At 36.7% G+C, this 13,602-nt stretch overlaps 2 protein-coding genes across 2 annotated transcripts in view; one reads left to right on the forward strand and one right to left on the reverse strand.

Moving 5' to 3' along the window:
• The window catches only part of lsamp (limbic system associated membrane protein), a gene marked incomplete in the record, with an annotated part of 297,382 nt that extends 289,714 nt beyond the window's left edge, over positions 1-7,668 (forward strand). Inside the window, 1 exon segment of the mRNA XM_024258139.2 lies at positions 2,362-7,668. Coding sequence (XP_024113907.1) covers positions 2,362-2,459 — 98 coding nt within the window.
• A 2,214-nt stretch (positions 7,669-9,882) lies between these two features.
• gap43 (growth associated protein 43) overlaps positions 9,883-13,602 on the reverse strand; it is a 15,163-nt gene continuing 11,443 nt past the window's right edge. The window contains exon 3 of the mRNA XM_024258189.2: positions 9,883-10,990. Coding sequence (XP_024113957.1) covers positions 10,920-10,990 — 71 coding nt within the window. The 3' untranslated portion in view covers positions 9,883-10,919. The remainder of the gene's footprint in view (positions 10,991-13,602) is intronic.

Consider the following 13,602-nt stretch of genomic DNA (forward strand, 5'->3'; position numbering starts at 1 on the left):
GGTTAGGCTCCAGCACCCCGCGACCCTGAACGGGATAAAGCGGTCAAGAAAATGGATGGATGGATGGATGTTACGTTTACATTTTATTTTCACCTTGAAGAAAATTTTAAAAGGATTTTACGTTTCCTATTCAAACAAAAACAGATTTAACAGATAATTTATAAAAAGCTTTTTAGTTTTTCAAATTTTATTTCAATGATTTTTTTGTTTTTTTTCTGTTGTTAAAATTAAACCTAAAACCCCAAAATGAACAAGCACCTGAAAGGACGTCTTAAGTTTTTTCTTTGAAGAGAACAGCTTTCACCAGGCTGTTTTTGTTCTGCTTCAGGAGGAACGTTTTACACTTTAAAAGGTCCACAGAGAAGCAAAACTTAGCAGAATTACCCAATTGATGTATCACTAACAGCATGTTTTGTCCCATTGGATCCACCAGTTTATCAAAACTCCACAAGCAACCTTGAAACTTAACACAAAGGATTTTCAGACTTAATTAACTTCTGTATATATATTAGAGATGGGACAAAATATTGGTATGGCGAACTATTGCAATGTTTCAACTCACGAAATGTTACTGGTCCTCCCAGGTTTTTAAAATAATACCAAAAAAAGTCCACCAGGAGACACTTCGCATGAGCATGACAGTGAAATGTAAAGAAACCGCAAACATCATACATTTTTACAGGACGATTACGTTTATAGTTCCACGGGTACACTGCAAACATGGAGTACACTTTCTTTGCTGTTTTTCTGCATCCAGCGGGGGGTGTCTCCTCACGCACTCTCACCACTGACAGATGAAAACACACGTGCATGTCAGCACAAAGGTCCAAGCTGTGTCTGTATCTTTCTAAAGTAGACGCAGACAGCGCGCTGATTCTGATGTAACAAAAACAGGATTTGTGAGCGCGATAACAGCAGTAAGCTGTCCAAACACCGCACCACAATACACCAGATCCAGCGGCTGAGCGTCGAAAGGAGACATCTAGCGGCGTTATTGATCCAACAGGTGTGTATGCTAGCGGTACACACATGCAGCAGGTGACTCAAGTGTTGATTATCAAAGTGTAAGGGAAATGTAATAAAAGGAGGGGAGTGAATATGGGTACCAGCAATGTAAAAAAACAGTGATCATGTTATATCAACAGGCTGAAATATTCAATAATAATAAGTTATCTGAAATAAAATGTAAAATTCATTAAAATGCAGCATTATGAATTTTTATTTCCACTGGTATTGCTCTTTAAAGTAAGAAGGCCATTTGATATACTTATTTTAATCCTTAACTGGAGTTTTGTTTGTTACCTTAAAATCTATTTTATTATTGTAAAGACACATTAGTATTTATTGATACTTTTGTTTTAATGTTGGAAAGGGTGTTAAATTTACATATTGTGTTTTAAATTGTTCTAAAATAAAGGTTTTGGCAAAACCAAAAATATATATTTCTTTAAAAAATAGTTATATATGAAAAGGTAATATAATGATTATTGCGATGTTTACCATATCGAGATAGTATCGGTATCATGAGCCATGTATCGTGAATCGTATTGTATTGTGAGTTACAGCCCTAGTATATATTGTGTAGATTCCCCTCTGGTCTAAATACTGCATTTTGAGTATCAACGGCCCATAATGTTGAGACTGGGGCAAATATTACATATTTTTGTGGCAAAAATCCGGCCGCCATCTTTACAAATGGTCGCCATTTTGGATTTTCCACATGGCTGACTCGTTTTTCTTCAAGAGGGATCCTAAGGTACATCTGTGGCTAACCTTAGTGCTTGTGCCACAAAATGCACAATTTGTCATGAATGTCAACATAATCAACTCCACTAAATAAACTAAAAGGAATTGGATGATTTTCTCTGGTTGAACACCATGAAGGGAAGTTTATAATGAAATGAAGAGGCTCACAGATGATGACACTGACATTATTGAATATTTACATAGAATTAAAATGACTTCTATTAATCATAGTTATATTGAGTAGATATAAATAAAGTTATTTTTGTTTTGACTGGTTAAATAAGTTGTCCTGTAAGAAGTCACAGTTCAGGGTCTGTTCTGTCAATGTTTATCCGATTCCCATTCAAGTCCAAATGACTTCATCATAACTACAAAAGCAGCACATTTTGCAGTTTCTCAAACTCATAAAATAATTTCTTCTTTAGCTTCAAAATGAGAATCTCTTATCCAGTTTATGGGAAATCTGAATTGACCACTAGATGTCAGTAAAACCTCACATTTCAGTCGTCATTAGAGGAGCACTGCTTCTTCTACAGTCTGAATTGGGGCTCAAGACTCTGACTTCTGTTGAGGTTAATGCGTTAGAGTCTTAACCCCTCTTTGTGTGTCTTGCAGGACCCGGGACAGGTCGGGACATCAACGGCTCGGCCTGTGTATCCCAATCACTGTGGCTCCTCCTGGTCTGCTTTGCCTTTGTTTTCTTCAAGTGTTAATAGCACTCGCCCTCCGTGTCTCCTCTCCAACTCTTTCGCATTGCTATTGCTACCTTACTACCAGCCTTTCCACCACCTCTCCACCCCTCCCTCCAGACTGTTTGCATCATGTGACAAAACCTTATGTGCCCTGGAGCACCGCTTACGAAATCATCAAATGTTTTAGGAGCAAAGTTCAACCGAAAGAAACAGTTAATCTAAGGAAAGCAAACAGTTTAAGGCTTTGCATTGTTTGTTCTATTTAATTTGTTCACTCTTTTATCTACGTGTTATCCTTAGGTTTGGATTGGAGACTTGATGTGGTTTGTTTTGTTCTTGTTTTATAACTTTTGCTTTCAGTGAAATGAAAAACAGAGGCACTCGAGTCAGGGGGACGCCAACAATCAGCTGTTTCTGAAACAGTAAAAAACAAAAAAAAAACAATGTGTAATTCATCTCTTTTTACTCCTATAGATGCATTATGTTAACTTAAAAATGTTTTAACCGTGTGTTTAACCTGTGCATTAAGGAGCATCAAAGTATCTGCCAAATAAATAAAGAATCTTTTTGAAAACTAGATTGAAAAACATTAGCTAGAAGCTTCAGCAGCTGACATCGTGATGAGATTAAAGTCTTTGCATCGGACATCAGCCCAACGGCTTTCCTGTTTGAGATGCTTTGGTTGACCAGGATTTGAGGAGGCAACCTAAAAGAGATAGATACCGAGCTAAACTTGGTTGAAAATGAGTTTATTTGCATCCTCATTCTGCAACCACTTGCCTTTATCAAGAAAATAATGAAAATAAAAAATCAAACTCTTTCTTTTACAAACAGAAAAAAGAAAACTTTGTTGGTTATAGCGATGCATCCTGTATATAGTCATATTTTCTACTTCTCTGACAGAGCAGCCTGTCCTGCGCTGTAACACCAGGAACCAGAGAAACTGTTGCAGTGTATGCTTTGAGTTGCAGCTGGAATTTGGATTAAAGTCTATGACACCAATGAATGACTTAGCTTTTGATTTATCTCGTTCTCTAAACCTATAACATGGGATGTTCTGGAGACATTCATAATATAATAATGTTCTTTTTTGTTTCTGACTTTACCTCATTTTCTTCTTCTCTGTACATATATACTGTATACTTGAATCAAATGTCCTCATATACATATATGGAAAGACAGTTTTGGTGTGTTCATCTTCCTGAGGAGGGATGGCCGTCGTGGGCCTGCTCTATCAAGTAGACAGAGACGTTTTCCTCACAGATCTGGAACTGTAAGATTTCTCCTGATTGTGTATGGATTCCTGGACATTCAAAAAACAAGTAAATAGTTCCCTTAAATGTTTAATATCTGGCCACTAATTGGCATTTTGTTGCCAGAATTTAGTATTTTGTTCACATAATTAGTATGTCATGGCCATAAATTAGCATTTTATTAACATTTTGCTCGGAGAAATTAGCAATTGGTGCACAGAAATAAATATTTTAGTATCATACGTTTTCTTCAGTTAATTCGTGGACACAAAATACTAATTTGTGATCATTTAACTTGTGCCCATTAACTTGTAGCCACAAATGACATGTTTATTTACTCAACTTAGCATCTTGTGTGCATAAATGCGTTTTTTAATTACATAAATTTCTACTGCCATTTTTTGGTTAAAGAAATTTTGTGCACACTACTTTTTTGCAAGTAATCTGTGTACAAATGCTAAGTAGCTAATGCTAATTTTTAGGAACAGATCACATATTACTATTTTAGACAATGGATATTAATAGTTTTTGGGCAAAAAATTGCATTTTATGCCCACAAATTTGTACATTAATATCATCAATTTCTACAACTTAGTTTTGGCCACTAAATACTAATTTGTGGCCAAAGCATAATTATTTGTGTGAACAAAGTAATTTGTGCGCTCATGATGCGTATTTGTGCAAACAAACTAGCATGTTGTTTTTACAAAATGCTCATTTTTGAGTATAAAATGCTCATTTGTGTCCACAGAATGATCATTTATGTGCTTCAAATACAAATCATTCATTTGAGAAACAAATTGTTTTTCTTTCTGAATGTCAGATCTTCTTAGTGTTGTATAGATCCTAGAGGTGACAAAACGCTTCAATGTGTGTAATGTATAGTCAGTATTGAGGGCAATTCTTGATGCTTTTCCACATTCAGTTGAATAGAAAAGCTAAAAAAGAATAAATGATCTTTGTCTGTATAAAAGAACTGGACTGAGTGACAGAAAATGGTTTACTTTTGGCTCCAACCAAATGAAGTCAATTCGGTTGACATTTTTTTTGTGATGCTGCCATGTTGGAACCAGAAATCATCTGCAAGCAGTGATTGGTTGGAGTCTATCTGAGACACCGTTTCTATGGCAACCACTCCTTCCAACCAGAAGAGAGCTTGTTGGCTCTGGAGTGTCTGTCAATCACATGTTTGGAATGTTGGACGTGAGACCACCCACTTTTATTGAGGCATCTGATTGGCCGGTTTATAAATTTTTTTAATTTCATAACTTTTACTACTGACAAAAAGTATCAGAGCGAGAATGGTTATTCTGACAAATAGAACTAGACAAGTTGCATTACCTGCTATTATGTTGGTGTGAATGCTTTTTGCTGAAAGTATTCCCTGAAGATGCTGAAGCTTTTTGCTGAAAATAGTGACACAATTTGAAAAAAAGCTAAAAGAGTAAGCTAATAGACTGGAAATTCTATCAAAGAACTATGAAAGAGCGCTGAAGTTGACCAAAATTTCGGAAAAATTTATAGTAGCATTTCCTAAAAACCCCAACACATCCCAATTTTGCAAAAATATTTAGTGTGTTGCTCAAATACTAGCTAAATTTCAAAACAGCCTAAAATTCCTCAGTAAACTGAGTCAAAAACATTAGCCTGTTGCTAAAAAAGAAGCTTATCTCTAAATTAACCTGTTAAAAACTCAGTAGATAACAAATTAGCCAAAAACGTTATGGCATATTACTAAAATATTAGCTAAACTCCAAATTAGCAGAAAAAGAACCTGAGTTGATGCCAAAGTAGCCAAACAAGCTGGAAGATTGCTTAAATACTAGCTAAACTCTTATGTAGCCTAAAATTCGTCAGTAAACTAAATGAGTCAAAAATGTTAGCATGTTGCTAAAATAAAAGTTAAACTCTACTTTAGCCTAAAAACCCCAGTAGATAACAAATTAGCCAAAAACATTAGCATATTGCTAAGATATTTGGTAAACTCCTTTTTTTTGAAAATTACAATAAAAGATGAAAACATACCCATGAATATATTTACATGATTGTTGCTAATGTACTTAAAATGATCAAGTTTGAAGACTTTCTTATTCATTTTCTATAGGGCATATTTTTCTTAATATTTCAAAAACTATAAACTTTATGAATATCGAAAATACAAAAATAATGACCTGAACATTTTGAGTGATTGTGTTTTAGTTTTTACGTCCAAAAAAACAAACATACAGAAAGGAGCAGGAGCATCAATAAAGTGACAAATAGTTGTCTGTTTCTCTAGAGAAGTCTATGAGATTTCAACCCTTCTGGACCAGCAGGTACTTTCCAATTGGAGGTGATCGCTCAGTCCAGTTCTCTTTTACACTCAATGTAAACAAGGGTTCAGAACCCTTTGAGTGGCCAGCAAGAATTCTATTTAAAAAACGACAAAACCCAAATGCCCACAGAGATCTAGCCATTCAAACTCCTACCTGAGGTCTGTTAGCCATTAACTGAGTTCTGTGAATGAAATGTGTAAATGAAACAGCACGTGTGTGACCGTCCCGACGCGTCGCCGAGTCCACAGGAAGCAGCTTGACAGCTGTTGATGAGACTCGGCTGCGTCAGCTGCTTTTTTATCCTGGTTCTCTCTGCCCTGCTGTAAGGCGACCGACTGCAGGCTTCTTCTGTTCTCCCCGACTGAAGGCGTGTTTGGTGTCAGCTGTTCACGTGCTGCAAAACCAACGTGTAATTAACGTCACTCCATTCAGAATCTGGTGTTTTTATAGTGAATGCTCGTGAAGCCATGCCAGTGTCAAACAGTCGTAGCTACAAGCGTTAGCAGCTCTGAATCCCATGAGGATTTATGTTCTCCCTCAAAAAGTTAAAGGCAAACGTTTTTACAATCAGATTTATCTCTTTTTTTTATTTTTTAAGGTGGATTTTGACTTTCTTGTCTTTTTTAGAATGATCTTGGCAAAACTTTTGCATTTCATCAAGAAAGCAGTTTGTGCCACTGAAGATATCTATCTATAGATGTTTTATCTTAAATATATACGGTTAAAACTATTTGGAAATAATCTGGATTTAAATTTAAGTATTTTAAGAAAAGCTTACCTTTTCATAAGGTATGAGCACCTTTATAAAGCTAAATTGAAAATGCATTATAAGTAAAGCAATTTCAAATTGGAGTCTCATGGCAGATCAAAGCTGCTCTTCTTCAGAGGAAATTGCTATTTTTTTATTTTATTGTTTTGCAGTAATTCGTCCTCAAATATAAGTGCGTTCATCAAGCAGGTCAAATCCAGGTGACTTGAACACCTGATGTGAAAGCCATGGAGTTCCCCCTCACCCGCGTTAAAGCATCCCTGAACGCTGCAGGGGTCCTGCAGGCAGACCTGGACCTGCTCCTGCTGGATCTGATGCTACGTCCATGTAGAGTTTACTGCTGAGCACCGCCTTGACTTCACTGTGCAGAACTGGTTTCATGTGTGTAACGTTCAACTTTAATGACTGGACTGAAGTTACTAAGGAGCTAACTCATCTGCCTTCTTGATAGTCAAATCGAAATCTGCTTGGTTTGTTTTTTTCTTTCCCTCCTGTACACAGAATTATGTTTCAACAGTCTTTTATTGCTAAAAGCAAAAAAAAAAAAAAATTAAGATTGTGTTTATATAAAATCACAGTTTAGACTATTTACATTGTTTTTGCCGTGAGAAATTCAATTTTGGGTTAGGATAAAGAAATGTCCCATTTTTTTCTGTTTTGCTTTACTTTATTGAATACATACAGCAATTACAGTCAATTTCGTAAAAAAAAAGAAAAGAAATTGTGCTAAAGGTGTACGAGATAACAAAATAAAGTTGTTTGAACTTAGTGTTCTGTAACTGAATGTGAATCGACATGTCGGGGCAAGTATCCTTTTTAATAAACAGGCAGGAATTCGATGGTACTGTTGTGTTGATCACCATGTAACATGCAAATAAAAAAAGTTATTGTTACATTCCTTTCTCCAAGAATTTTATGTTGGACCAATGAAACGAGATCTCACCAGCAGAGGGCGCCATATTCACATTTTCAGTCACATTAGACCAGGCCCCAGGGGTCGGCAACCTTTAACGGTAAAAGAGTCATTTGGGTTCGTTTTCTACTGATTAAAATCCAGAAGGAGCCGCATAGTCTAACTTTACCCTTTAAGAAATTTGGATTTGTATCCATGACCTTTTTTTGTCTTTGTTTTAATAATTATGAACTATGTCTATTTTTGGGGACTAACAAAAGCACAAATATAAAATATTTTTTAAAACATTTTTACCTTTCACATTTAGTAGAGGCCAAATTAGCCAAAAAGCTAGCTTGGTACCTAATTACAACCTGAACTCCAAATTAGCATAAAGTTACTCGGTAAATAAATTAGCCAAAAATGTTACCATGTTGCTAAAATAAAAGCTAAATCATAAATTAGCCTAAGGACCAGTAAATAACAAATTAACTAAAAATGTTAGCTAAAATATTAGCCTAACTCCATATTAGCATAAAAAAATTCATTAGAGGCCAAATTAGCCACAAAAAAGGCTAGCTCGTTGCACAATTACTAGTTGAACTCCTAACCTGCCTTAAATTCCTCAGTAAACTAAATTAATCAAAAGAGTTAGCCTGGTTCTAAAATAGAAGCTGAATTCCAAATTGTCCCAAGAAACATCAGTAGATAACAAATTAGCCAAAAACATCAGTATGTTGCTAAATTATTAGCTAAACCCCAAATTAGCATATAATTCCTCAGTAGACTAAATTAGGCAAAAATGTTAGCCTGTTGCTAAAATAGAAGCTAAACTCTAAATTAGCCCAAAAATCCCATAGGATAACAAATTAGCCAAAAATGTTAACATGTTGCTAAAATAGAAGCTAAACTCTAAATTAGCCTAAAAAACCCCAGTAGATAACAAATTAGCCACAAATGTTAGCATGTTGCTAAGATAGAAGCTAAACTCTAAATTAGCCTTAAAAAACCCAGTAGATAACAAATTAGCCCAAAATGTTAGCATGTTGTTAAAATAGAAGCTAAACTCTAAATTAGCCTAAAAACAGCTTAAGATAGCAAATTAGCCAAAAATGTTAGCATGTTGCTAAAATAGAAGCTAAACTCTAAATTAGCCTAAAAAACCCATAAGATAACAAATTAGCAAAAATGTTAGCATGTTGCTAAAATAGAAGCTAAACTCTAAATTAGCCTAAAAACAGCATAAGATAGCAAATTAGCCAAAAATGTCAGCCTGTTGCTAAAATAAAAGCTAAACTCTAAATTAGCCTAAAAAACCCATAAGATAACAAATTAGCAAAAATGTTAGCATGTTGCTAAATTAGAAGCTAAACTCTAAATTAGCCAGAAAACTCCAGTAGATAACAAATTAGCCAAAAAACGTTAGCATGTTGCTAAAATAATAGCCAATCTCCATTTTTTTTTTTGAAAATTACTATTTTATTTTTCACTAACCAGAGAGCCACCATGGAGAGATAAAAGAGTCACATATGTGGCTCTGGAGCCGCAGGTTGCAGACCATTAGACAAATGGGAATCACAACAGCAGGTGAGGGGGGATTAGCTGTCAAAATAAGACTTATTTTGAAAAAAAATATACATCTATTTTGGGTGTAACGGTTTGGGAGTAAGAAGAGAATTGTGCAAAGTTGAGACAAAAGGTTGTTGAGATGCTGTTAGTTTAGCAATAAAATCTCATTAGCATAAAGGTAAATAACATGTTTTTGTAATCATAGATGGTGCTTTGAGGAATTAAAAGTGTTTGTGCAGCCACCAGAGGATGATGTGTTTGTATGTACATCATATTAAAACAAAATCTTTAATATACTGTAACTTTTTAACCATTAACACGATCATTCCAGTTGATTCTGAAGGAGAAAAGCGGCTATTCTCCTTCAGAATCAACTGGAATGATCGTGTTAACAAATTAAAAAAATTACAGTAACTCAAAAAACATAAAGTAAATGTAAAAATTATGACTGGTTTTTTTTTTTTTACTTTTAACCCAAAAATTCAACTTCGTTCCACCACTGTCATCTGCTCTGACCACCCCCCATCCACAAAACGACCACACACGGACAGGACTTTCTGAAGGCGTTGAGGGTTTCAAATAAAGGCATGTGAGCTTTTTAAAAGTGAGTGTGCAATCCCCAGAAATCTGGATACAAACGCCACACTTTGTGATGGTAATTGGCACATTTGCTTTATTTTTGAAAACAGACATTGAAACCATTTGAATTTTTTTTTCATACTTTTTTTCTCACAACTCCTTGATAAAGTTGAAACTGGACATTGCACTCACTGGAAACATAAGAAAATGATTCTCTCTTTTTTGTGTTTGTTTTGCTCATTTGTTGCATCTAATTTTTTTTTTTTTTTGGAACGTCATTGTTTTTTTTTCTTCCCCAATTCATATAACAACACTAAAGACATCGAAAAGAAGCCGCCACATCCTCTTGAGTTTTTGTGACTGCGAAGACGTTCCTCTCAAAGGGAGAGTTCCCATCATGCATTTGGTTTAAATGGTTCATGCTGCTGTTGGTTGGCTGAACATGTGAGTATATCAATACTGCTCGATTTGTATGGTCTGCTATGGTTGTTTGATTGAAAACAGGTCCTTTACTGTAAATGCAGGTACAGCGTTTGTACAAAGGGTGCTTGAATGAGTCAAGCAGAAGTGTTCAATAAATTATGTTTAGATAAAGGAATGCCCAACTGGAAAATTCACACATTCAAATATACATTCTGTTATCTTTCAGATGAGTCGATACATTATATGACTGTGTGTTCTCACACGTCTAATCATGAAAATCTTTAAAACGGCAAGTTTTTGAGAGTATTTTTGCAACAAGTTGCATTTGCAACATGGACTTCATTAAACATGTGTTTTTCCAGTTTGGTGCAGGTTTCACTTTCGGTAAAAAACGTCTACCAAATGAAGTCTTCCACCTCGGCAGCGTCAAGATCTTTTTCTTTACTTTTCCGAACATCATTTCTGCCTCGTGGTTTTAGCTTGAGCCAAAAAACTTCATGCTGGAAACTCCCCCCCTCCCTCCCCCCAACATGGGAAAATCATTGCCACACGAAAAGATGACAAACAAATAGAAACTGGTGGCCTTCGCGTGGAGAAGGCAAAGGGCCACGTTTGTAGAACTGTGTTTCTTGCGGTATTCTTCGTACGCTTCGTTTTGCTTTCACAGGGTTCGACTTGGTCTTACTCCTCCTTGGACTCGGGGGGCTCGGCAGCAGGAGCGGCCTCCTCTGCTTTCGACTCCTCTGCAGCATCTGAGGGAAGGAGAGATGGTGGAGGACGAAAGGAAGGAAACGAGGAAGAGGAGGAGACGAAAAATTAGGATGTTTACATAGACATCAATTCACAGAGATCTGTTGCACATCCCCATATGGAGCTCCAGCAGACACTATCCCACAACTCATTTTGTTGCGATCCCGCCAAGCCCTGTGTGTTAGAGCCACAGTGTTTTCAAGGATGCTACATTGAAACATTCATTCAAAATCCACAAAAACTATCAAGAAACTACAAAAAAGTAGAAATGTGTTATGATACAGTGGAGGCATTGTAGCTATGAGACCCTGATCAGTGGCGGTTTTAGGTACGGGCAGAAGAAGAGCAGACTTGGTGAAATTGTTTCAGTGATACAGAGGATGAAGAACTGAACAGATTTAGTGGTTTGAAGAGGGTAGTTGACATCTTATGGTTGCTGTGGTTACCTGGTAACCTGCTAATTTTCTGCATCCTTTTAGCTCCAGTATAAGTGTTTGCAACTTCTTGACATGAAGAATTTTGTAATAAATTGTTTTACTTGAAGAAAATCACAAATAAAATTAATTGTTAGACTTCAGAATTTATTTTAAATCTAGTAAATGTTTTCAAAATGTGCTCTAATAGACATCTAAAAAGTACCAAATATGAGATGTCTACAGGTAGATGTGTAGGAAACTTCTATATGCAGAAATCTTGTCAGAAATGTCCTGTAGACATCTACAATAGATTAGTCTTGTGGACAAAAACAAAAAAATCAGTCCTTTTAGAGACCACCTGCTGACTTTTTAGTAAAAAAATATTTGATGATCTTAAAACAATGTGAAAGGATTCTGGGAAAATGGCTGGGAAGGAGCTGCTCCTCTCCATTAACAGCTCAACGTCTGAAATCTCCCAGTGAGCGTAAATAATGAAGGAAGAGAGAGCTCCTAATGGAGCTGTGAAGCCTTCGGACTGCCATCACAATGCTAACAGCAGCGTCTTGGTCTGTCACATCTGATTCTGCGTGATGACCACACTGTGCTGTAACAACATCCCAGAGAGGGTCTCTGAGTGAAGCTCCGTCATGCATCTCTGGCTTTGCTTTACTGTCCTGCTTTTTCTCGATGTTTTATAAAGTTAAATGAAAGTTAATGCCAGGAATGGGCTGTCCAATCATCGGAGTGGTTTCAGAGCGGTGATATCACACCCAGATGAGCTCATCCTCCTTTAATACAAAGAGGAGGCATTAAACAATGACATCACCCTTTACATTCTGGAGTGATGGAGTGCATGTGTGGAGGAAGTGGCCTGTTTGTGAGCGTGACACAACACAGCATTAGTCACAGCTGATCTTCCAGGTACGAGGTAATGAGCTTGTTGGCCGGTGTGACCAATCTGAGCGTGTCCGTCTCCGCAGCTGCTTGACCGTGTGAAGTAAACACGATTTCATCCAATTTACTGAGCCACAGCGCATCATCTCTGCTGCTCCCACTGCCGGGCTGATGCTGACTGACGCTTTGTTTCTTTCACTCACTCTTTAGGAATTTCTGACTTTTTTTACTGGCTTTATGTACTAAAAGTCGGATAAAAGTGGAGGACAAAAAGCTGACGAAAAAACGCTGAAGCCGATAGCTGAAATCACTGAAGCTGATAGCTGAAATCACTGAAGCTGATAGCTGAAAACGCTGAAGCTGATAGCCAGCTAAAACATTATCTAAATGCCAAATTATGCTAAAAAACAAAAAAAAAAAAAAAAACCTAAGGTCAGCCAAAACAGCTAGCATGTAGCTAAAATATTAGCTGAACTTCAAAATAGCATAAATGCCCAAAAAGTTCAAAAACTATCAGAATGCCCATTTTTAAGACTTTAAAACTGCAACTTTTGAACCTAAAAATGAATAATCAAAAGGCAGGAATATTAGTCCAGAATAAATCTACTTAAACCTTAAATAACTTTCAAAATTTTACTTTCAGTATAAAAAATATATTTTGTCAAAATTATAACAGTTTGAAATGAGCGCAAGATAACATTGGTCCATTAATAACAATAAAATAAAATGATCTGGAGGCCCGGATAGAATTACCAGGAGGGCCGGTGTAGGTAGCAGATTGTCGCTGCATTTTCGGTATGCGGAAGCAAAACGGTTGCACCGCTCTCCATCCTGCGCGAACCAAACGTCACTTCCGCTATCGGCTCGGGGGGCTTGAGCACAGATGACGTGTAAGATTGTGATTGGTCCGGACCATTAGACCACTGTCACGTGACACGGAGAATGACACACTTCCGCCATAACAATGCACGGATTCTTCCCGAGTAAAAAACCGAGGAGGTCCGAACAAATACGTTAAGAATCACAAAAGAAGAAGGAATATTTGCAGTCAGCCGCAAAAACCTTGACAACGAAATAATCCGATCGAGAGGAATCATCACAGGATAATGATCGTTATTTTAATAGAGAGAAATCAGACTGGGAAGCATGAAGTTTGAGGTAAAGTGGGTGCTAGCGAGTAGCATGCTAACTTGCTGTTGGTCACACATACTTTCTATTTTTTTGTTTAAATACATCCTGCCAATGTTGAACTTCTTTCTGGTCACACGGACCGGATGAAGTTCCGCTAGAATATGCAGCTCACG

Source organism: Oryzias melastigma, linkage group LG13 (assembly GCF_002922805.2).
Source record: "Oryzias melastigma strain HK-1 linkage group LG13, ASM292280v2, whole genome shotgun sequence".
Lineage (NCBI taxonomy): Eukaryota > Metazoa > Chordata > Actinopteri > Beloniformes > Adrianichthyidae > Oryzias > Oryzias melastigma.